This window comes from Cetorhinus maximus, chromosome 6, assembly GCF_964194155.1.
Source record: "Cetorhinus maximus chromosome 6, sCetMax3.hap1.1, whole genome shotgun sequence".
Lineage (NCBI taxonomy): Eukaryota > Metazoa > Chordata > Chondrichthyes > Lamniformes > Cetorhinidae > Cetorhinus > Cetorhinus maximus.
Window position 1 is genome coordinate 37,555,777 of NC_135884.1, and position 25,248 is coordinate 37,581,024.

General features: G+C 43.6%; 1 protein-coding gene across 6 annotated transcripts in view; it reads right to left on the reverse strand.

Moving 5' to 3' along the window:
* The window catches only part of fhit (fragile histidine triad diadenosine triphosphatase), a 1,241,405-nt gene that overhangs the window by 845,654 nt on the left and 370,503 nt on the right, over positions 1 to 25,248 (reverse strand). For 4 of the 6 annotated variants that reach the window (XM_078543627.1, XM_078543626.1, XM_078543630.1 and 1 more), the window contains one exon: positions 22,700 to 22,833. In XM_078543627.1, coding sequence (XP_078399753.1) covers positions 22,700 to 22,805 — 106 coding nt within the window. In that variant the 5' untranslated portion in view covers positions 22,806 to 22,833. The remainder of the gene's footprint in view (positions 1 to 22,699; positions 22,834 to 25,248) is intronic. The other 2 variants (XM_078543628.1, XM_078543629.1) reach the window with 1 other exon arrangement.

Below are 25,248 nucleotides of genomic sequence, written 5' to 3' on the forward strand. Positions count from 1 at the left end.
TCAAGACACATTTATGATAACAGCCTTTCATTATCTCCACATATCAATTATAAATTTTGAAATTTGTTCACCGAGCTGTGGAAAATATATTGTAAAGGTATCTGTAAGGCAGGTGAGAAATTCTCAACTGAATGACGAAATGCTGCAAGTCCTCATCGACTGAGAAATGGAATGTTGCAAAAGCCGTTTTGATGTAGGAAGAATTCCCTCAACTATGCAGTTTAAGGATTATGCAATGCATGTGGTGTGAGTTGTTTCAGTGGCAAGAAAGATATTAGTGGGAAGTGAGGAAAAATTTCCACAAAAAAATATGGGGAGGCGATGGCGTTGAGAGATTGTCGCTGGACTAGTAATCCAGAGACCCAGGGTAATGCTCTGGGGACCCGGGTCTGAATCCCGCCACGGCAGATGGTGCAATTTGAATTCAATAAAAATCTGGAATTAAAAATCTAATGGTGACCATGGAACCATCGTCGATTGTTGCAAAAAGCCATCTGGTTCACTAATGTCCTTTAGGGAAGAACATCTGTTGTCCTTACCTGGTTTACACGTGACTCCAGTCCTACAGCAATGTAGTCGACTCTTACATGCCCTCTGAAATGGCCTAGCAGTTGTAACAAACTGCTACAAAGTCACAAAAAAGGAATGAAACTGGCCGTCTACCCGGCATCGACCTAGGCACCGGAACCAACAACGGCAATCTCAGTCCTGTTGATCCTGCAGACTGGGGGCTAGTGCCAAAATTGGGAGAGCTGCCTCACAGGCTAGTCAAGCAACAGCCTGACATGGTCACCCTCACAGAATCGTACCTTACAGATGATGTTCCAGACACCACCATCACCATCCCTGGCAGCACAGTGGTAAACAGTCAGGAGGGAGTTGCCCTGGGAGTCCCCAACATCCAGACCCTGTGAAGTCTCATGGCATCAAACATGGGCAACGAAACCTCCTGCTGATTACCATATACCACCCTCCCTCAGCTGATGAATCAGTGCTCCTCCGTGTTGAACATCACTTGGAGGAAGCACCGAGGGTGGCAAGAGTGCAGAATGTACTGTGGGTGGGGGGTTTCAATGTCCATCACCAAGAGTGGCTTGGAAGCACCACCACTGACTGAGCTAGCCGAGTCCTAAATGACATAGCTGCTCGACTGGGTCTGCAGCAGGCGGTGAAGAAACCAACAAGAGGGGAAAACATACTTGACCTCATCCTCACCAATCTGCCTGCCGCAGATGCATCTGTCCATGACAGGATCAGTAGGAGTGACCACTGCCCAGTCCTTGTGGAGATGAAGTCCTGCCTTTACATTGAGGATACCCTCCACCGTGCTAAATAGGATAGATTTTGAACAGATCTAGCAAATCAAGACTGAGCATCCATGAGGCGCTGTGGGCCATCAGCAGCAGCAGAATTGTACTTGAACAGAATCTGAAACCTCTTGGTTTGGCATATCCCCCTACTCTACCATTACCATCAAGCCAGGGGGATCAACCCTGGTTCAATGAAGAGTGCAGGAGGGTATGCGAGGAGCAGCACCAGGCATAGCTAAAAATGAGGTGTAAACCTGGAAGGATTATTTGCATGTCAAACAGCATAAGCAGCAAGTGATAGACAGAGCTAAGCGATCCCACAACCAATGGATCAGATCTAAGCTCTGCAGTCCTGCCACATCCAGTCGTGAATGGTGATGGACAATTAAACAACTCACTGGAAATATCCCCATCCCCAATGATGGAGGAGCCCAGCACATCAGTGCAAAAGATAAGGCTGAAGCATTTGCTACAATCTTCAGCCAGATGCCAAATTGATGATCCATCTCAGCCTCCTCCAGAGGTCCCCTGCACCATAGATGCCAGTCTTCAGCCAATTCAATTCATTCTACGTGATAACAAGAACTGGCTGAAGGCACTAGATACTGCAAAGGCTATGGGCCCTGACAATATTCCGGCAATAGTACTGAAGATTAGTGCTCCAGAATTTGCTGCGCCCCTAGTCATGCTGTTCCAGTACAGCTACAGCACTGGCATTTACCTGGCTATGTGGAAAATTGCCTAGATATGTCCTGTACACAAAAAGCCGGACAACGTGACCAATTACCGCCCCATCAGTCTACTCTACATCATCAGTAAAGTAATGGAAGGGGACATCAACAGTGCTATCCAAGTGGCACTTGCTTAGCAAAAACCTGCTCGCTAACTCTCAGTTTGGGTTCCATCAGAGCCATTCAGCTGCTGACCTCATTACAGACTTGGTTCAAACATGGAGAAAAGAGCTGAACTCCCGGGGTGTGGTGAGAGTGACTGCCCTTGACATCAAGGCAGTATTTGACCAAGTATGGCACCAAGGAGCCCTAGCAAAATTGGAGTCAATGGCAATTAGGGGAAAACTCTCCACTGGTTGGAGTCATACCTAGCGGAAAGGAAGATGGTTGTGGTTGTTGGAGATCAGTCATCTCATTTCCAGGACTTCACCCCAGGAGTTCCTCAGGGTAGTGTCCTTGGCCCAACCATCTTCAGCTGCTTCATCAATGACCTTCCTTCCATCATAAGGTCAGAAGTGGGGATGTTTGCTGATGTTTGAACGATGTTCAGCACCACTCTTAACTCCTATAATACTGAATCAGTCCATGTCCAAATGCAGCAAGACCTGAACAATATCCAGGCTTGGACTGAAAAGTGCCAAGTAACATTCGCTTCACACAAGTGTCAGGCAATGATCATCTCCAACAAGAGACCATTGCCCTTGATGTTCAATGGCATTACCATCACTAAATTCCTCCACTATCAACATCTTGGGGCTTACCATTGACCAGAAACTGAACTGGACTAGCCATATAAATACTGTGGCTACAAATGCAGGTCAGAGGCTAGGAATCGTGCATTGAGTAACCCACCCCCTGACTCCCCAAAGCCTATCCACCATCTACAAGGCACAAGGCAGGAGTGTGATGGATTACACCCCACTTGCCTGAATGAGTGCAGCTCTCACAACACTCAAGAAGCTTGACACCATCCAGGACAAAGCAGCCTGCTTGATTGGCACCACATCCACAAACATTCACTCCCTCCACCACCGACGTACAGTAGCAGCAGTGTGTACCATCTACAAAATGCACTGCAGGAATTCACCAAGGCTCTTGAGACAGCACCTTCCAAACCCACGACCACTACCATCTATAAGGACAAGGGCAGCAGATAGATGGAAACACCACCACCTGGAAGTTCCCCTCCAAGTCACTCACCATCCTGACTTGGAAATATATTGCCGTTCCTTCACTGTTGCTGGGTCAAAGCTCCCTTCCTAACAGCACTGTGGGTGTACCTACACTAAATGGACTGCAGCGGTTCAAGAAGGCAGCTCACCACCACCTCCCCAAGAGCAATGAGGGATGGGCAATAAATGCTGACCGAGCCAGTGAAGCCCACATCCCATGAATGAATAAGAAAAATAAGAAAAGGCACAGAGGGAAAATAGAAGTATTACTTCAAAGTAGCAGCAAAGGCATAGACAGGCAGTTGTACTTTTGTAGAATAGGTGCATTTGAATTTTTTAAGACCCTGATAAGAATTTAGCAATTGAAGTATCCAAATAATATAAAGGTTATACAAATTACATGATACATACACCATATTGGGAGAAAGAATGAACTGCTGGAAGCAATTTTCACGGGTGAAATCTTTTGGTCTCAAAACCACCGCTATTTTCATCGTAGGCAGACTTGGCACATAATTGACAATGCAAAGTTCAAAAGGTGACGGTCCTGCTTGCCTGCATGGTGCAGCTCCAACAACACTCAAGAAGCACAACAGTAGAGCCAGCATGGACATGACGGGCCAAATGACTTCCTTCTGGACTGTAACTATTCTACCATTCCATGATTCTTTGTTTCCAATGGTTGAAGGGTTGATAATGAGAGGATACCAATATAAAGTGATTTGCAAGAACGAGAGGCAATTGAGGATTTTTTTTGTACACAGTGATTAGGGTTTGGAATGCACTGCCTGATAGTGTGGTCGATACAAATTCATTAATAGCCTTCAGAAGGGAATTGGATAAATACTTGAAGGAAAAAAGTTGCAGGAATATGGCAGAAGAGTGGGGGAGTGAGACTAAAAGAGCTGCTGCACACTCGATGGGCTGTAGGGCCTTCATCTGCGCTGTACTCTATTCTGTACTGTATTCTATGGCCCTGAATCTACCAATATGGAGAGTGGCAAATGATTCAACAAGTTGCTGATACTACTTGGGACCCAGAGGAAGTCCCAACCTATGCACATGTGTGGTACTTGTAGGTGGAAAGTTTAAACTTCCAATTGCCAGCTTTCCCCTGTCAGACTGCTCCACAAATCCCGACAACAGTGGGATCAGATGGCCAGATTCATGCAAACTTGGACTGTTTGCCCTATGCTTACCCCGGTTTTTGCACAGTTTTTTTTTAATTCTTTCACGGGATGTGGGCATCACTGGATAGGCCAGCATTTATTGCCCTTGAGAAGGTGATGGTGAGCTGCCTTCTTGAACAGCTACAGTCCATCTGGTGTAGGAACACCCACAGTGCTGTTAGGAAGGGAGTTCCTGGATTTTGACCCAGCAACAATGAAAGAATGGCGATATAGTTCCAAGTCAGGATGGTGTGTGGCTTGGAGAGGAATCTGCAAGTGGTGGTGTTCCCATACATCTGCTGTGTTTGTCCTTCTAGGTGGTAGAGGTCACGGGTTTGGAAGGTGCTGTTGAAGGAACCTTGGTGAGTTGCTGCAGTGCATCTTGTAGATGGTACACACTGCTACCACTGTGCATTGGTGGTGGAGGGAGTGAATGTTTAAGGTGGTAGATGGGGTGCCAATCAAGTGGACTGTTTTGTCCTGGATGGCATCAAGCTTCTTGAGGCACACTTGGTCAAATGCTGCCTTGATGTCAAGGGCAGTCACTCTCACATCATGTCTTGCGTTCAGATCTTTGTCCATGTTTGCACCAAGGTTGTACTGAGGTCAGGAGCTGAGTGGCCCTGGCAGAACCCAAACTGAGCGTTAGTGAGCAGGTTATTGCTGAGTAAGTGCTGCTTGATAGCACTGTCAACTATTCCTTCCATCACCTTGCTGATGATTGGGTGTAGACTGATGAGGTGGTAATTGACCGGGTTGGATTTGTCCTGCTCGTCGACAAATAGAACTTTTCCTGGAGGTGTTAAGCCTATTCAGGAGCACAGCTCAAAGTAAATAACTAGAGTGTCAAAGCATTCTAACACAATGGCAACCCCAACATTACTGACCCCACCTCCCTGACAATGCTCACTGCCTCCCCCCACCCCGGACAATGTTCACCTGCTTTCCCAACAATGCCCAGCCCCTCCCAACAATGTTCACCTGCTCTCCTGGCTCACCTTCTGGAATTCCTAGCTCCTCTCCAGCTGATGTCAGGAGGGTCAGAATTTTTGGGGGTTTGCAGGGAGGCGGAGATTTTTTGGGGGTGTGGCTGGCTAGGCCAGCATTTATTGCCCATCCTTAATTGTCCTTGAGAACTGAGTGGCTTTCTAGGCCATTTCAGAGGGCATTTAAGGATCAACCACATTGGTGTGGATCTGGAGTCACAGGGAGGCCAGACCAGGTAAGGACAGCAGATTTTCATTCTTAAAGGACATTAGAGAACCAGATGGGTTTTTACAACAATAGTTTCATGGTCATCATTAGTCAATGAACTGAAAACAGGCCTTAGATGTGTCTTCAGTTCATGATGAAAAAAGGATGCCTGGCTTTGCTGGAAGTATGCTCGCCACTTGTCCTCATGGCCCTGCTCACTGGGTTCTGCTGAAGCCAAGACTGGTTGGTCCTAAGGCTCCAGGATAAAATGCTAAGTGGGGAGTCTAAATCATAGTCAGTGATGGGCAGACCCACTCTGCTACTAACCAGAAGATCTGGGCCTATGATTCTATCCAGCACAAAGCAATCCATTTGATCAGCACCCCTGCCAATGAAATCAGGATCCACACTTTCTGTCTCCTTCACACTGTGACTGCAGACGTACAGGATACAGTACAGCAACTCATCATCAAGAAGCTTGCTTCAAGAGCATCTCCCACCCATGTGACTACAATTTCAAGAAGGGCCTTGGAATGCCATGATTTGCCAGTTCCCTCCATGTCACACATCATCCTGCTTTGGACATATATTAACATTCCCTCTTTGTCACTGGGTAAAATTCCTGGAATTTGTTGTGGGAGGACCACATCCGCAAGAGCTGCAATGTTTTGGGGGCAGAGGGTATTGACATTACTACTTTACTACAGGAATGAGGATGAGTAATTAATACATTCTTGCCAGAACCTGCCACCGCTTGCAAACAAATTATTAGCCCTTACATGTCAGGCCTAGGGCCAAACATTAATGGACATTTTTCACTGTTTTCGAGAGACGTAAAACATTTAGGAAGTCACAGGTGGCACTTTTTTCTGATGGAATTCTCATGCAGGATATAAGCCAAGGAAGGAGCTAAGAGGCTTCATTGGGATTGTATACTACAGGGCCCACATGAGAGTTCAAGGAGAATTGCAAGAGGTGACTATATCCATCAATACTATTAGCACGAAACCATGTAGCTGGAAGGAATGCAGGATGAAATTTAATCACCCTGCAGCTCAGGCAGAAGGAGAGTTCACCATTACCTTCAACTAATGTGCTTATCATGTACAGCAATTATAATCACTTGCCATTCACAGTTTTAAGATACCTTCTATGTTTACTATAAATGTCCATTAGGAAGGAAGGCACACTTTGAACCACCTTTGCCCTGCAACTGTTCTTTTATTGACATCCTTACACAAAATTCTGCTCAAAACAACCTTCCTACCGAATATAGCTGTATCTTCACACATGCTATATTTTTTTCTTGCACAGTGTGAAGCCCACAGTGGGCATGTTGATATTGATATGCATGAAGGCCAGTCCCAATACAAATACTGTGAGGTTTCTTAATGCAGTCTCTCTGGTAGCAGACGTGACAGGGAATCTCACAAACAATTTTCAATTGGATTTTCCAGTTGAATTTGGATGACAGTCCCTTTGAACTTAAGAGTTCAAATATTCAAAATCTGGGACATTTCACTTACTCTCTTCCAGTATATAAAAGAAACAACTCTATTTGAATCAAGGTTGTTGGAAAATTCATGAGAAAGGACAGTTTTAAAAAAACAAGGACACCAAGGGGCTATATGAAAATGTTAGAAGAGATACATTGATATTACTAAAAGATAAACACTATATTCTAAGGTTATTGACAAAGACTTAGATTAGTTCTGAGAGCTGCAATCTTTATATAGATACATGAACCAAAGGATTTAGAAAGTTAGCTGCGGGGGAGCACACTGGGTAAGACGTCATAGAGTCAGAGTTTTACAGCATGGAAAGAGGCCCTTTGGCCCATTGTTTCCATGCGGGTCATCAAGCCTCTATCTACTCTAAACCCATTTTCCAGCAGTTGGCCCATAGCCTTGTATGCTATGGCTTTTCAAGTGTTCATCTAAATACTTCTTAAATGTTGTGAGGGTTCCTGCCTCTACCATCCTTTCAGGCAGTGAGTTCCAGATACCCCCAAAGCTCTGGGTGAAAAAACTTTTCCTCAAATCCCCCCTAAACCTCCTGCCTTTTTCTTAAATCTATGCTCTCTGGTTTTGACCACTCCACTAAAGGGAAAAGTTTATTTTTATGTACTCTATCTATGCCCCTCATAATTTTGTACACCTCAATCAGGTTCCCCCTCAGCCATCTCTGCTTTAACGAAAACAACCCCAGCCTATCTAGTCTCTCTTCATGACTGAAATGCTCCAGCCCAGGCAACATCCTGGTGAATCTCCTCTGCACCCTCTCCAGTGCAATCATATCCTTCTTATAGTGTGGTGACTAGAACTGCACACAGTACTCCAGGTGTGGCCTAATTAACGCTTTTTACAGCTCCATCATAACCTCCCTGCTCTTGTTTTCAGTGCCTCAACTAATAAAGGCAAGTATCCCTGTCTACTTTATCTACCTATCCTGCTGCCTTCAAGGATCTATGGACATGCATACCAAGGTCCCTCTGTACTTCCTAGGGTCCTACCATTCATTGTGTACTCCCTTGCCTTGCTCGTCCTCCCAAAATGCATCATCTCACACTTTTCAGGATTAATTTTCACTTGCACTGTTCTGCCCATCTGACCAGCCCGTCTATATTGTCCTGTAGTCTAAGGCTCTCCTCCTCGCTATTTACCACACCACCAATTTTCGTGTCATCTGTGAACTTACTGATCATACCTCCTACGTTCATGCCTAGCTCATTAATGTACACTACAAACAGCAGGGGACCCAGCACTGAAATCAGTGTTACACCACTGGACACAGGCTTCCTGTCACAAAAACAACCGTCGATCATCACCCTCTGCCTCCTACCACGAAGGCAATTTTGAATTCAATTTGCCAAATTGCTCTGGATCCCATGGACTCTTACCTTCTTGACCAGTCTCCCATGTGAGACCTTGTCAAAAGCCTTACTGAAGTCCAAGTAGACTGCATCAACTGTACTACCCTCATCTAGTCATCTCCTCAAAAAATTAAATCAAATTTGTGAGACATGATCTCCCCCTGCCAAAGCCATGCTGACTATCCCTGATTAATGCTTGCCTCTCTAAGTGGAGATTAATTCTGTCCCTCAGAATATTTCCAAAAGTTTCCCTACCACTTATCTTAGACTCACTGGCCTATAGTTCCCTGGTTTACCCCTACCACCTTCTTAAATAATGGTACCACATTAGCTGTCCTCCATTCCTCTGGCACCTCTCCTGTGGCCAGAGAGGATTTGAAAATTAATGTCAGGGCCCCTGCAATCTTCTCCCTCACCTCCCACAGTAGCCTGGGATACATCTCATCTGGGCCTGGGAGTTTATCCACTTTTAAGCCCGCTAAAACCGCTAATGTCTCCTTCCTCTCAATGTTAATTTGTTCAAGTATATCACAGTCCCCCTCCCTGATTTCTATACCTACATCATCCTGCTCTACAGTGAACACTGATGCAAAGTACTCATTTAAAACCTCACCTACATCTTCCAGCTCCTCACACAGATTGCCACTTTGGTCCCTCATGGGCTCTACTCTTGCGCTGGTTATCCTCCTGCCCCCAATAGATTTATAAAACTCTTTTGGATTTTCCTTTATTTTACCCGCCAGTGTTTCTTCATGTCCCCTCTTTGTTCTCCTAATTTCTTTTTTAAGCAACCCCTTGCACTTTCTATACTCCTCTAAGGCTTACGCTGTTTTGAGCCCTCGGTATCTACCAGAAGCTTCCCTTTTTTTCCTTATCCAATCCTGTACCTTCCTCAACATCTAGGGTTCTCTGGACTTGTTGGTCCCACCTTTCACCTTTACGGGAACATGTTGATCCTGCAGTCTCACTATTTCCTTTTTGAATGACTCCCACTGCTCTGATGTAGATATTCTTACAAGTAGCTGCTCCCAGTCCACTTTGGCGATATCCTGTCTTATCATATTAAATTCAGAAACTTTATTTCCCTTCCATCTTTGTCCTTTTCCATAACTACCTTAAATCTTACTGAGTTATGGTCACTATCACCGAAATGCTTCCCCACTGACACTTCTACCATTTGCCCAGCTTCATTCCCTAAAACTAGGTCCAGCCCCGTCCCCTCTCTTGTCAGACTTTCTACATGCTGGCTTAAAAAGCTCTCCTGATACATTTTAAGAATGCAACCTCCTCTAAGCCTATCCCAGTCAATATTGGGGAAGTTGAAATCCCCTATTACCTTATTATTTTTGCATTTCTCTGAGATTTACCTACATATCTGCCCTTCTATCTCTCCCTGACTGTTTGGGGGTCTACAGTAGACTTCTAGCAATGTGATTGTCCCCTTTTTAGAGTCATAGAGGTTTACAGCACAGAAAAAGGCCCTTCGGCTCGAGTGTACGTTGGTCAAACAAGTACCTAACTATTCTAATCCCATTTTCCAGCCCTAGGCCCATAGCCTTGTATGCCATGACATTGCAAATGCACATCCAAATACTTTTAAATCTTATGAGGGTTTCTGCCTTTACCACCCTTTCAGGCAGAGTTCCAGAGTTTTGTTTTTAAGTTCTACCCATGTGGCCTCATTTGAGGAACCTTCTAAGATATTATCTCTCTTTATTGCAGTAATTGACTGCTTGATCAATATTGCAACACCACCTCCTCTTTCCCCACCACCCCCCACCAAAATCTGGCCAGAAGATTCTATACCCCTGAATTTTGAGCTGCCAATCCTGCCCCTCCCTCAGCTATGTCTCCGTGATAGCAATGATATCATATCCCCATGTATTAATCAACACCCTCAACTCATCTGCCTTACTTGCAAGACACATTGCATTAAAATAAATGCCATCCAGCCTTGCAATGCTTCCTTGTGTCTTAACTTGACTATATACACTCTGCCTTCCAGGCTGACTTGTTTTTTTTATACTTGTCTGTACATCACCCCCTACTATACCTCTACTCTGTATCCTATCCCGCCTCGAAATTAGTTTAAACCCCACCCCCCCGCAGGGATGTTAGTCCCGTTCCAGTTCAGGTGCAACCTGTCGGACTTGTATAGGTCACAACCTTCCCCAGAAAAGGACCCAGTGATCCAGGAATCTAAAGCCCTCCCTCCTGCACCAGCTCATCAGCCACGCATTAATCTGCTCTATCCACCTATTCCTATACTCACTAGCATGTGGCACTGGGAGTAATCCAGAGATTACAACCTTTGAGGTCCTGCTTTTTAATCTGCTACCTAAGCTCCCTAAACTCTTGTTACAGGTCGTCATCCTCTTTCTACCTATGTCGTTGGTACCAATGTGAACCACAATCTCTGACTGTTCGCCCTCCCCCTTCAGAATGCCCTGCAGCCGTTCAGTGACATCCTTGACCCTGGCCCCAGGGAGGCAACACACTATCCTGGAGTCATCCTGTAGTTATGTTGTTGTCCTAGTTATAATAGTCATGTTGTAATAGTTTTAGACAAGAGAAAACCTTTCCAACTATCCACAAGTATTCCCTTGGGAAGTCAAGGCTGAGGTGGACAGATCTTTGGTCTCTCAGGGAATCAAGGAACATGAGAGCAGGTGGGAAAATGGAGTCAAGGCTGAAGATCAGCCATGATCATATTGAATGGTAAAGCTGGCTCGAGGGATGTATGGCCTACTCCAGCTCCTATATCTTATGCTCTTGGTGCATTTCTAATAATGAATCCTACTTGCTGACAAGGATCCTTTTAGCTCCGTTTCAAAATCAATCAAGTTTCCTTGTTCCAGTCCATGTAATCTATCCCACATACTTTGCACTTAATAAAAAGTTCCTCCGGCATTTTTATTATTGTTCTTAATTGGCAAATATGACCTCTCGCGCTTAAATTTGTTAGACAGAAGAAAAGGTCACTTAGATCAAATTTGAATATGTTGAAATCTTTTATAACCTTGTACTGAACTCAGTGTCCAACCACATTTCTCTTTACGGAAATGGAGAATTTTAAAAATTTAATTCATTCTCAGGATGCAGACATCACTGGCAAAGCCAGAATTTATTGGCCAAACCTAGTTGCCCCTTGAGTAGGTTGTGGTGGCTATTCTTTGCTGCAAACTGTGAGGTGAAGGTGCCTCCACAAAGCTCTTATAGGCAGGTTCCTGGATTTTGATGCGACAACAACAGAGGAACAGTGATATGTGTTCAAGTTAGGATGATGTGTGGTTTTGTGTAGTATAATGGGTTAATAGAATAGTTATTGTAATGAGTTAGTGATGTATGTCACGTTGTACCAGTGACATCATGTGCTAGAGACTCTGCAGTGCAGATGGAACAGTCTGTACTCATGAGAGACATACTTTCTCTGTAATAAAAGCAAAATACTGCGGATGCTGGAAATCTGAAACAAAAACAAAAATTGCTGGAAAAACTCAGCAGGTCTGACAGCATTAGTGGAAAGGAAGACAGAGTTAATGTTTCGAGTCCGTTTTACTCTTCATCAGAACTAAAGAGGAATACAAAATGTGGTGAAATATAAGCTGTTTAAGGGGGGTGGGACAGGTGGAACTGGATAGAGGGCCAGTGATAGGTGGAGGCAAAGGAGAGATTGCCAAAGATGTCATAAACAAAAGGACAAAGGGGTGTTGACGGTGGTGATATTAGCTAAAGGGTGTGCTAATGGTGAAATTAAGGGTAGAAAGCAGGATGAGCAAGTGACAGTTGGCCCTAGTGGGGGTGGGGTGGGGGGAAGGGATTGAAATAGGCTAAAAGGTGGAGATAAAACAATGGATGGAAATAAATTTAAAAAATAATAGAAATAGGTGGGAAAAGAAAAATATATATATAAAAAATATATAATAATTATTAGAAAAAAGGGGATCAAAAAGGGGATGAGGATGGAAGAGAGAGCTCATGATCTGAAGTTGCTGAACTCAATGTTGAGTCCGGAAGGCTGTAAAGTGCCTAATCGGAAGATGAGGTGCTGTTCCTCCAGTTTGCGTTGAGCTTCACTGGAACATTGCAGCAGGCCACGGACATGTGGGCATGAGAGCAGGGCGGTGCGTTGAAATGGCAAGCGACAGGAAGGTCTGGGTCATGCTTGTGAACAGACCGAAGGTGTTCCGCAAAGCGGTCACCCTGTCTGCGTTTGGTCTCTCCAATGTAGAGGAGACCACATTGGGAGCAGCGAATGCAGTGGACTAAATTGAGGGAAGTGCAAGTGAAGTGCTGCTTCACTTGAAAGGAGTGTTTAGGCCCTTTGACGGTGAGAAGCAGGGAAGTAAAGGGGCAGGTATTGCACCTTCTGCGATTGCAAGGGAAGGTGCCGTGGGAGGAGGTTGAGGTGTAGGGGGTGATGGAGGAGTGGACCAGGGTGTCCCAGAGGGAACGGTCCCTACGGAATGCCGACAGGGGGGTGAAGGGAAGATGTGTTTGGTGGTGGCATCATGCTGGAATTGGCAGAAATGGCAGATGATGATCCTTTGAATGAGAAGGCTGGTGGGGTGATAAGTGAGGACAAGGGGGACCCTAACATGTTTCTGGGAGGGAGAGGAAGGTGTGAGGATGGATGCACGGGAGATGGGTCGGACACAGTTGAGGGCCCTGTCAACCACCGTGGGTGGAAAACCTCGGTTAAGGAAGAAGGAAGACATGTCAGGAGAACTGTTTTGGAAAGTGACGTCATCAGAACTGATGCGATGGAGGCAAAGGAACTGAGAGAATGGGATGGAGTCCTTACAGGAAGCAGGGTGTGAGGAGCTGTAGTTGAGGTAGATGTGGGAGTCGGAGGGCTTGTAATGAATATTGGTGGATAGTCTATCACCAGAAATTGAGACAGAGAGGTCAAGGAAGGGAAGGAAAGTGTCAGCGATGGACCATGTGAAAATGATGGAGGGATGGAAATTGGAAGCAAAGTTAATACATTTTTCCAGATCCAGACGAGAGCATGAAGCGGCACCAAAGCAGTCATCGATGTACCGGAGAAGGAGTTGTGGGAGGGGGCCGGAGTAGGACTGGAACAAGGAATGTTCCACATACCCCATAAAGCGACAGGCATTACTGGGGCCCATGCGGGTACCCATGGCCACACCTTTTATTTGGAAGAAGTGAGACAAGTTTAAGGAGAAATTGTTCAGTGAGAGAACAAGTTCAGCCAGACGGAGGAGAGGGGTGTAGGGATTGTTCAGGCTTCTGTTCAAGGAAGAAGCGGAGAGCCCTCAGACCATCACGGTGGGGGATGGAGGTGTAGAGGAATTGGACGTCCATGGTGAAGAGTTGGCGGTTGGGGCCAGGGAACTGGAAATTGTTGATATGATGTACGGCGAGAGAGGAATTGCAGATTTAGGTGGGAAGAGACTGTACAAGGGGAGAGAGAATAGAGTCAAGATAGCAAGAAATGAGTTCCATGGGGCAGGAACAGGCTGACACGCTCGGTCTGCCGGGACAGTCCTGTTTGTGGATTTTGGGTAGGAGGTAAAAGTGGGCCGTCCTTATTCTCTGTAGTCTATCGTGTATATAGTGTTAATAAAGCAGTTTGAAGTAACCTATCTGAGTCAGACCAGAATTACTTAAGATAGACCACCCGACCAACATATGAAACATGGTAGCAGCGGTGGTGACACTAATCTAATGAATACCCATGGCAAGAAAGTGGAAGAAAACCTGTTGGAAGCAATAATTTGAAAACTTACCTACCAGGCACACTGGTAATTATGTCAGTACCAGGCGAGCAGTCACTGCCCCTACCCCAACCGTTCTAAAGTCCTGAAGGCCCGCACAAAGGCCAGCATTGGGAGTTATGGAAGGAACACTTCCTATGGTATCGAGCAGCATCAGGCTTGCATGCTAAAGAGCATAAGTAACAGGTTAGTTCATTCCTTTGTGCCTTAGGATCTGTTGCCAATGATGTCCAGTTGAGACAGGAGGTAGAAGAGACTTTGTGACTGTCCTAAGAGCATTCGACACATGTTTTAATCCAAAACAAAACCTCGTGATTGAACAAGGATGATTTAATCAAAGTTCTCAAAGATCAGGGGAATCTGTCAAATTGTTTCTTACCAACCTATATCACCTAGCCAGTTCTTGCGGGTATGATGCATTGAATTATTCGTGACAGCATTGTCATGGGAGTTGCCAATGAAAAACTGTCAGACTTTTTACGAAAGAAAGACAACCTCACTCTTGATCAACTGGTTCAGTACATTAGGCAGGCCAAACTCAGATAACTAAATCAGGGTATAATCCATCATGATACCGAGGCTCTAGATGACTCCATTTGCAGACTAAGTGAACAGAAGTAAGCAGTGGCAGGAAAGAAAGAGTCAGACTTTTATTCTGGAATGCCATCTTGCATTCTGTCTTGGCTGTTGAGTTTAGCACCCTGGTCCTCATGTGACCATTTTGTTTAAAAAAACAAATATAGTTTCGAAGATTTACTCATTAATGCAGTGGGCTACAGTCAGTGACTTGCATGGAATCTACCAGCCACATGAAGGTTTTCCAAATCACATGATAATTTAATAAATAAATAGCTGTACAAACAAATTACTTGATGGAACTGAGAGGAAAATAGACGACTAGTGAATAGGTTGTGATAACTTACAAATCATCAGAGAGAAACAATAGAGAGGAATAAATTTGTCAGTTCAAGGTTGTATTTGCAAAGCATAAAATGGTTTTGTTATCAGAGGTAGAACTGTAGACCCATAGAAATTTGCTTTGGCACTCAAACTTTGGGGAGTTGGCGCAAGGATGCCAGGGTCCCTGATTTGGAACTAAACAAGTACCCATGCAAAATCCCCTATGTTTTTCAACCTTCAGTTAAGTGCATTTAAATTTTAATTATTTTTCTTTCCTCACCAAAAAATATCTAGTTTCTTCCTTTTAGGTTCCTTCCCAAATAGTTTTGAATATACATCAGATACAGGGTTCAAACAGCCACCAATTGTTTTACACTTTCAAACATGTTCAAATTACAATGAGATTTCATGACTGAGATTCACATGAACTGTATTTGTGCTCTGAAGTTAACAAAATCACAGAAGTATTTGCGTGGCAGCATAACCCAGTAACAATTGCACAGCTCTACAATCACTATAAACTAAAAATATTTACTTGGGCCTGTTAAGACATTAATGGGTTGAAAAGCTGTAAGTTTCCCTGGCAGTAAAACACATCTTTGAACAGAAAAGACTCCTGCTTTCAAGGTCAAATGAATATACTGGCTTTGTCAAAAGCATAATCTCTGAAACAGCCAAAGAAATAGTTGTGAGCAGCTGCCAACTCAACGACATGAATTTGCACTTCAGTGCAGGAAAATGGCAGCTTTATTTGAGATAAGTGAGTCAGCCCCAGTCACTTTGGAACAATGACTCGAAATGTACATCCAGATCAATTCAATCACAAAATCAAACGATGCTTGACAATGCCAGCATTTAAGGATGTCCTGAATTTGTGCAATAAAATGAACAGAAAAAAATAGTATCAGAAACTGTTGGAAACAGAAAATGTTGAAAATACCCAACAGCTGAAAGGTGGAAAGATGGCTTAATGTTTCAGGTGTAAAGGTTTCAGAAATTCTGATTGAATACTTACACGTTTGTTACAGATATTGGAGGGGGGGCGGTGATGAGAAAAACAAAACCCCCGAGTCCCTTCCCTTACTGTCCGCAATCAATGGAGTTGCTTGGAAAGATAGATGTGTGTGTTTCTAAGCCCCCTGTCTCTGTAGTCAATTTAAGTAAACAGCAGCAAACTTTCATGAGTTTAAAAATAAAGAAGATTATTTATTATCACACTTTCCCCAAGTCTAAACGCTACATCAGTCACACCACTCACTCAAGAAAGATACAGTTAAATAAAATAGTGCACTATTGGAACTGGCAAACCAAAAAAGAATAGGTAATGACTCTCATATTTGGCTTGTTGTAGGAACTTGGTCATTGCGGGCTCAGTAGAGCAAGAAGTCCTTTTCTACTCTCTGATTGTATTCAGATGGGTTGAAATGCCTGAAGTCGGATATCCAAATTGCTACAGGGTTTCCTCGAAGAGATGAATTTTCAGCAGGTTGCAAAGCTAGGCACTTGTGGTTGTCATATCAGTCAAATTCCTTTACAGATGGATTTGGAGTTTTGAAATCAGGCTGGGAGGCTTCTAAAGACTTTACAGCCTCCGAGTTCTTTAAAGGCTAAGATAACACAGCCTTTTGCAGCAGCTGCTTGTGGTGCTTTTCTGCAGACTGCTCAGCTTCTCCTGGGTTTTTAGGTAGGCTCGAGAAAATGCATTTGTTTCAATCACATGACCAATACTGGTGTTATTCAACCAGAATGGTTTGGAAGTCCAAAGCCATCACCACACAATAAAAGACAGACGGTGGTTCTTCACACTTAACTTGTGGAAAACTGGTAAAAGCAAAAAACTGCAGATGCTGGAAATCCAAAACAAAAACAAAAATAAAAATACCTGGAAAACTCAGCAGGTTCTGTTGAAGAGTCATACGGACTCGAAACGTTAACTATTCCTTTCCGCAGATGCTGTCAGACCTGCTGAGTTTTTCCAGGTATTTTTATTTTTGTTTTTGTCTGTGGATAATTGGTCTCATCAGCTTTCTTTTGTTAAATTGCAAACTTGGAGACAGATTCTAGAAGTCAACTGATTTGGTATTTTGAGTAAACATCAAACAATGGCAGGTGTGAATTGCACAGATAACATTCATCTTAGTCTGTGCATTCCAGGTGGAAGTCCCCAGCCAGAAGCCTGATAATGTGTGTTGAATAAGAAAAGGTCAACTGACTTCTTGGTAACCATCTTAGTCACCTTTGAGAGCATCTGTCTTAAAATATAAAAGACAGTTCCAGAAGCTTCCACAGGTACACAGTCTATGTTTGCAGTTATGAATTGGGATGCTGGGGTTAGTTTAGGAGGAAAGGTTTGACAGGCTGGGCCTATGTCTGTTGGAGTTTAGAAGATTGAGAGGTGATCTTATTGAAACATATAAGATCCTGAGGGGACTTGACAGGGTGGATGCTGAAAGGTTGTTTCCCTTTGTGGGAGAGGCTAGAATTAGGGGACATAGTTTAAAAATAAGGGGTCTCCCATTTGGAATGGAGATGAGAAGAAATTTTTTCTCTCAGAGGGTCGTGAATCCTCGGAGCTCTCTTCCCCAGAGAGCGGTGGAGGCAAAGTCAGTGAATATTTTTAAGGCAGAGGTAGATAGATTCTTGACTAACAAGGAAGCCAAAGATTATCGGGGGTAGGCAGAATGTGGAGTTGAAGCCACAATCTAATCAGCTATGATCATATTGAATGGCTGAGCAGGCTCAAAGGTCTGCTTGGCCTGCTCCTGCTCCTAATTTGCATGTTTGTATGTATGTTCATACAGTCATGCCTTCACTGGGCATGACAACATTTCAAATGCTGTTGGTCATGCTGTGTATTTCCAACACTATTATTCAAAAAAAACTGTGACTCCTCTTTTGTCACTCCATTGATATTTGCAAGTCACAGGGGCAAGAGTAAGAGGGAGAGGAACTATTACATATAACTTTTAAAACAAAAATACTGATCTTAGATTACATTAAAGCACATTAGGTATAAGAGCAAAGAACAATTTCTTATCTGCAAAATAAAATATATGTATACATGAAAAAAATTATCCAATATAACGCAAAGAAAGGTTTCTCTAAAAAGGCTCTGAAACCTGTTCAAAACTATAATCATTAAAGGTCACAAGCAACTTCGAAAATAACAAGTCCTAATTTTCTATAAGATTCATCATGACAATGTATAACACAACAAATTGATTTTCATTCAAGAGAGCAACCAGTTCAAACAAAATAGTCCTGGAGCATTTAGCTCTAATCTCTGCCTGAGCCAATTCACATATGGTACTATTAAGTTACCAAGCTAAGGCATGTTGAAGGTAGGAATTGAGTGGAGATTTACATATTTTAAAAGTTGAATGTTAAACAAATGACTAGAAGTTAGAACCCTTTCCCTGAAGTCAAACAATGTGGACAGACCAATGCCATTTGTCACTGGAATTTTGCTCCATCAAGATGTACCTTTATAGCAATAGAAAATTCTGAAGTATACTGTACATTTTTAGGTGATTTACAGATACATGATAGAAGGATAATTCTGCAACTGTCCGTGATAACATTCAAATTACTACTCATTTTAATGATATTAAAGCACAAAGCAACAAATTCAAACAGCCAAATAGTTAACAAAAATAAAAATACCTGGAAAAACTCAGCAGGTCTGGCAGCATCTGCGGAGAGGAACACAGTTAACGTTTCGAGTCCGTATGACTCTTCAACAGAACGAAGTAAAAATAGAAAAGAGGTGAAATATAAGCTGGTTTAAGGGTTGGGGGGGGGGGGGGGGGGGGGGTGGGACAGGTAGAGCTGGATAAAGGGCCAGTGATAGGTGGAGATAGCCAAAAGGTGTCATAGACAAAAGGCCAAAGAGGTGTTGAAGGTGGTGATATTATCTAAGGAATGTGCTTGTAAGTGACATTAAGCGTAGAAAACAGGATAAGCAAGGTACAGATAGCCCTAGTGGGGGCGGGGTGGGGGGAAGGGATCGAAATAGGCTAAAAGGTAGAGATAAAAAAAGGATGGAAATACATTTAAAAATAATGGAAATAGATGGGAAAAGAAAAATCTATATAAATTATTGGGGGGAAAAAAGGTGGGGATCAGAAAGGGGGTGGGGATGGAGGAGAGAGTTCATGATCTAAAATTGTTGAACTCAATATTCAGTCCGGAAGGCTGTAAAGTGTAAAGATGAGGTGCTGTTCCTCCAGTTTGCGTTGAGCTTCACTAGAACAATGCAACAGGCCAAGGACGGACATGTGGGCATGAGAGCAGGGTGGAGTGTTGAAATGGCAAGCAACAGGGTGGTCTGGGTCACGCTTCCACAAAGCGGTCACCCAGTCTGTGTTTGGTCTCTCCAATGTAGAGGAAACCGCATTGGGAGCAGCGAATGCAGTAGACTAAATTGAGGGAAGTGCAAGTGAAATGCTGCTTCACTTGAAACGAGTGTTTGGGCCCTTGGACGGTTAGGAGAGGGGAAGTAAAGGGGCAGGTGTTGCACCTTCTGCGGTTGCATGGGAAAGTGCCATGGGAGGGGGTTGAGGTGTAGGGGGTGATGGAGGAGTGGAACAGGGTGTCCCGGAGGGAATGATCCCTGTGGAATGCCGACAGGGGGATGAAGGGAAGACGTGTTTGGTGGTGGCATCATGCTGGAGTTGGCGGAAATGGCGGAGGATGATCCTTTGAATGCGGAGGCTGGTGGGGTGATAAGTGAGGACAAGGGGGACCCTATCATGGTTCTAGGAGGAAGAGGAAGGTGTGAGGGCAGATGCGCGGGAGATGGGCTGGACACGGTTGAGGTGGAAAACCTCGGTTAAGGAAAAAGGAAGACATGTCAGAGGAACTGTCAGAACAGATGCGACAGAGGCGAAGGAACTGAGAGAATGGGATGGAGTCCTTACAGGAAGCAGGGTGTGAGGAGCTGTAGTCGAGGTAGCTGTGGGAGTCGGTAGGCTTGTAATGAATATTGGTGGACAGTCTATCACCAGAAATTGAGACAGAGAGGTCAAGGAAGGGAAGGAAAGTGTTAGAGATGGCCCATGTGAAAATGATGGAGGGGTGGAAATTGGAAGCAAAATTAATAAATTTTTCCAGGTCCAGACGAGAGCATGAAGCAGCACCGATAATTTATATAGGTTTTTCTTTTCCCACCTGTTTCCATTATTTTTAAATGTATTTCCATCCATTGTTTTATCTCTACTTTTTGGCCTATTTCGATCCCTTTCCCCCACCCCACCCCCACTAGGGCTATCTGTACCTTGCTTGTCCTGCTTTCTACCCTTAATGTCACTTATTAGCACATTCCTTAGATAATATCACCACCTTCAACACCTCTTTGACCTTTTGTCTATGACATCTTTTGGCTATCTCCACCTATCACTGGCGCTCTATCCAGCTCTACCTGTCCCACCGCCCCCCCCCCCTTAAACCAGCTTATATTTCACCTCTTTTCTATTTTTACTTAGTTCTGTTGAAGAGTCATACGGACTCGAAACGTTAACTGTGTTCCTCTCCGCAGATGCTACCAGACCTGCTCAGTTTTTCCAGTATTTTTATTTTTGTTTTTGTTTTGGATTTCCAGCATCCGCAGTTTTTTGCTTTCAGCCAAATAGTTACCTCTTCTATCTTCAAAAATCTTGAGAAATTTACTGCCACAAAGTCTACAACATAACATGCCACATCAACTTATGTCACTAAATGATGATATTGTAGTCAACATGTCTTCATTGAAATAACACTAACTAATACAGGGGTTGCAACCTTCAACTTAAGTGTTGCAGTAGATCAGCCACCCATTATATAATGCATCTGATTTTCCTTTCTATTTAAGGCAATGGAAAGATAAATCAGATGAAGTGCATAACACATCACTGAGCAGGAGTGCTCCTTCAAGCCCCACAAGGAAAGTTGTGGCCTCATAGGCTGTTGAAAACAAACTGAAAGACAATGTCATGCAGTATGTCAGCCAATGAGCTTGAGGCAGGGTGAGACATGTGGTAGGGTTCAAACAAAGTCCATTTTCTCAACGGAGTCTAAACAGTGCACCATATCAAACTGCCAACATAGTTTATTTAAGTTTTCTACAAAATACAGAAAATACAGTTCATGAACAAAACTAAAGCAACTCCTCCCAATAAAAGCACAACGATTTTTCCAGCCAAATGCAATGAATGGAAGACAGTTGCATACAAATTAGATGTGTAAAATCAATCCCACTCAGTTACAACAGTGCAGTCTCCGAGCATGATTGATGGGCGAATCGCCCAATCATCTCCATTATGGCCACAGGAATAGTGGTGTTATTATATGCAACCACAAAAGAATGAGAGACGGAAGGAAGCTGACAATGACAGGAAGATATATCATTTTATTTGGCTGCTAACTGTGCCTGAGAATCACGTTTCATCGTATAATGTTTCTGGTAACATAGAACAGCAGATCCCCTAGCTCACCCTAAGCTGTATCACAGGAGATCAGCATATTCATAATGTTAGGTTTTCTCAAGTTTTCTTTATGTACTGGAATCCATTTAGCTTTAGCTGATACATTCCATGTTTCAAACTCTTCAGGCAAGGTATTGTTTGCCAATTTACTGAAAAGGTACTAACATTGACTTTGTACCAGAATAGTATCATTTTCAAACAGAGTGGTTAACTCTTCTATCTCAGAAATTGTACAGTCAACGTTTGGATAACACTGATCCCCATATCATCAAGCTCTCTTCCACCCTACTCATGCACTTGTAACTGGTGAACTCTCATTGATAGCCAAAATATTACTTAGTGTTAAGCAAGCAAGATTGTGAATCAAATTGCACCAACACTGCCATATGTAGTGGTAGGGCTTCTGTTACCAAATATAGATGTAGATAAAAGAATGATTTAAGAGTGCAGAGACATGAATTATGGTCAGTAGCATGACTTTCTTTTAACGGATACCTCGCATGCTTGAACAGTTTGCTGCAGCAAATTGTGATTAGATCTGTTTTGCTTTGTGGAGTGGTAGCATGAAATATAAATGGAAAAAAGAAGCTATCATAACAATTCAGAGCCAGTGGTTACAAATCACCAAGATCAACAATTATATGAGAACTAAAGATGAGATATTGTTGTAGCAAACCAAAGGAAGTGAGATATTACAGTCGTGGGTTTTGATAATAATCATTCAACAAAGTGGTACTAACAAAGACAGGAATATAGGAACACTTAAAAATAATGAATAAACTGAGTAAATGAAACATTTCATGTCTTGCTGATAATTTGATCAAGAGGTGAAAATAATCATTAGTATTTCTTGAACATCTAAGTTTTAATACAGTATGCTGTTTTAAATTCATCTAATTTTTCCTTTCAAGGCATCTGTGCTTTGACCTATCAACTGAAGATGTTGCTAAGCAATAAATTCAAAAGTCTACCACATTACAAGGACATGTAACATTTCAATGACTTATGTATGGGGCTGTTTTCTCTATACAATCTAGCCATTAAAGACAATAGCTTACCTGGTCAAGATTCACCACCAACTGAGCCATCATGAACCACCCGTCACTATGAAAAGCGTGAAGTTAAAGCTCTGCTTTAAAAGGATACGTCCAGGGACCACTGGTTTCCTATTCACTAATGCAAAAGATAGTTCCGTTTGTAGAAAAACCACAGAGGACTTGATGATATGTTGTCCAAATCTGAGAGTGGCCATGATATATTTCAGATAAATTCAGAGTCTTCTGGAAAAAAAAGAGAATAATATTTGGGGACAAATTTAAATCAGAAGTGCAAATACTCTTTAGGTAACTGTATTTAAATTTCCATCAAGCAAACCACTCATAAAACAAATTCTTCACAATTGTGCAAGCACTGTAATCCATTCTGAATAAACCTACCATCACCAAACCCTCCCTCCTGACCCCCACAATCCAGGAGTTGTCTCCATAATCCACATATAAGCAGCTCACCAATGACCCCCACAACCAACCTACCTCCCTGTTAGCCCCCACCCACTAAGAAACAACTCTGGCCTGACCCCACCATCTCCCACTGCTGAGAAGTAACTCTTGTCTCTTCCAGACCCCGATATAGGACAAAATGGCAACTCTCCCTTCCACTGCCTTGAGAAGACAGTATGATATGCTTCCCCACTGAGAAAACAATGACACTTTTTCCAGCATTGGAATTCAGCAGGGCCCGCTACTGCAAAGGAAATGGACCCTGAGCCCTTACACCCCTCCAACAGAGAAAAATAATCAATTCTGAGCTCATATCATCTATTTACCCATGTGTACTTTCACAGGTGCTCAACTGATTATTTAAAGGACCATATACAAATGGTTGGGCAGGAGCAACACCCTCACCAACCCAGACTGGAAATTACAACATGCTTAAAATGTGGTGGAAAAATCTGCACAAGTTAGTACAAATCCAAAGTTAGGTACTGAAACTGCCATTGTTACAGCTATGTGAGAACTTCAGTCAGTGAGGAAATCTGGAAATTTTGGCAATCACAGGATGGATTTGATGCTCCCTCCTGTGAATTTGAAGGCAGGGACCACTATGAGTGGCCTTCCTGCCATCTACCCACCCACCCCCCGCCCGTCAGAAATTTTATGGGGCCCAGGGGAGACGTGGGGCAGCCTGCCCACCCTTGGGCCTATTGAGGCTCTTAAGAAGGGCTCTATCCCATCTCTACCTGTATTTTACCCACAGCGGGGAGGCGGCCCATGCCTTGCAGGAAGCCCGGCAGCTTTAGCTGAGTGGGCTGGTGAAGGGCAAGGGGGCCAGGGGCCTCCTTTGTGAGGCTCCTGTGCCCATCATCGGAAATACCAAGGTCACCCCTTGCATTAACTCCACCCCGCTTGAACCCAGCCCCCAAACCCTTCATACTCCCTGCTGAGACCCCCAACCTCAAACTCATCTGGACTCCTCAATGTGGTGAGACTGCTTATAGTCCCAGCAGTGACCACTTCTCCCAGCTGGTGCAGTTGGCCATCCTATTGGGATTTCCTCCCGAGGTTGGGGCAGAAGTCTCCCAGCGTTAAGTTCCTGCGGGGCAGCTATCGGGAACATGGGCAGGCTCCTCCCCAAACCCCACACGCAAGGTCCAGGAGAATTATATTTATTGTGATTGTACACTGACCCACGATCAGAATCTTCAAATGATTGTATTTATTTCCAGACATCAGAAGAGTGAACTTTTAAGTTATAAACTAAAGGCTTGACTTATCCATTTTAAAGATGCATGGAACAAGGTGAGGTGGGGCGAAAGTGAATGCCCTTGACATCAAGACAGCATTTGATCAAGTGTGGCAGCAAGGAGCCCTAGCAAAATTGAAGTCAGTGAAAATCAGGGGCAAAACTCTCTACTGTTTAGAGTCATGCTGAGCACAGAGGAAGACAGCTGTGGGTGTTGGAGGCCAAACATCTCATGTTCATTGGGTCAGGTCAATCATCTTATGACATTCATCTCAGTCCCAGGACATCACTGTAGGAGTTCCTCAGAGTAGTGTCCTAAACCCAATCATCTTCAACTGCTTCATCAATTACCTTCTCTCCAACATAAGGTCAAAAGTGGGGATGTTCACTGATGATTGCACAATGTTCATCATTCGCGATTCCTCAGATACTGAAGCAGTCCTGCCCATATGCAGAAACACCTGAACAACATTCAGGCTTGGGCTGATAAGTGGCAAGTAACATTTGTGCCACACAAGTGCTAGGCAATGATTATCTCTAAGAAGAGAGAATCTAACCATTTTTCTTTGACATGCAATGGCAATGACCATTGCTGAACCCTCACCATTAACATCCTGAGGGCTACCATTAATCTGAAATTTAACTGGACTAGTCTTATAAATACTGTGGATATAAGGGCAGGTCATATACTGGAAACTCTGGAGCTATAACTCACCTCCTGATTGTCCAAAACCTGCCCATCATCTACAAGGTACACATTGGGAGTATTATGAAATACTCTCCATTTGCCTGGATGATTGTGGCTCAAACAACACTTGAGAAGCTTGACATAGTCAAGGACAAAGCAGCCTTCTTGATTGACAACCGATCCACTATTTCAAACATTCCTTTCCTCCACACTGGCGCACAGAGGCAACAGTGTGTACCATCCAAAAAGTTAAATGCAGCAACTC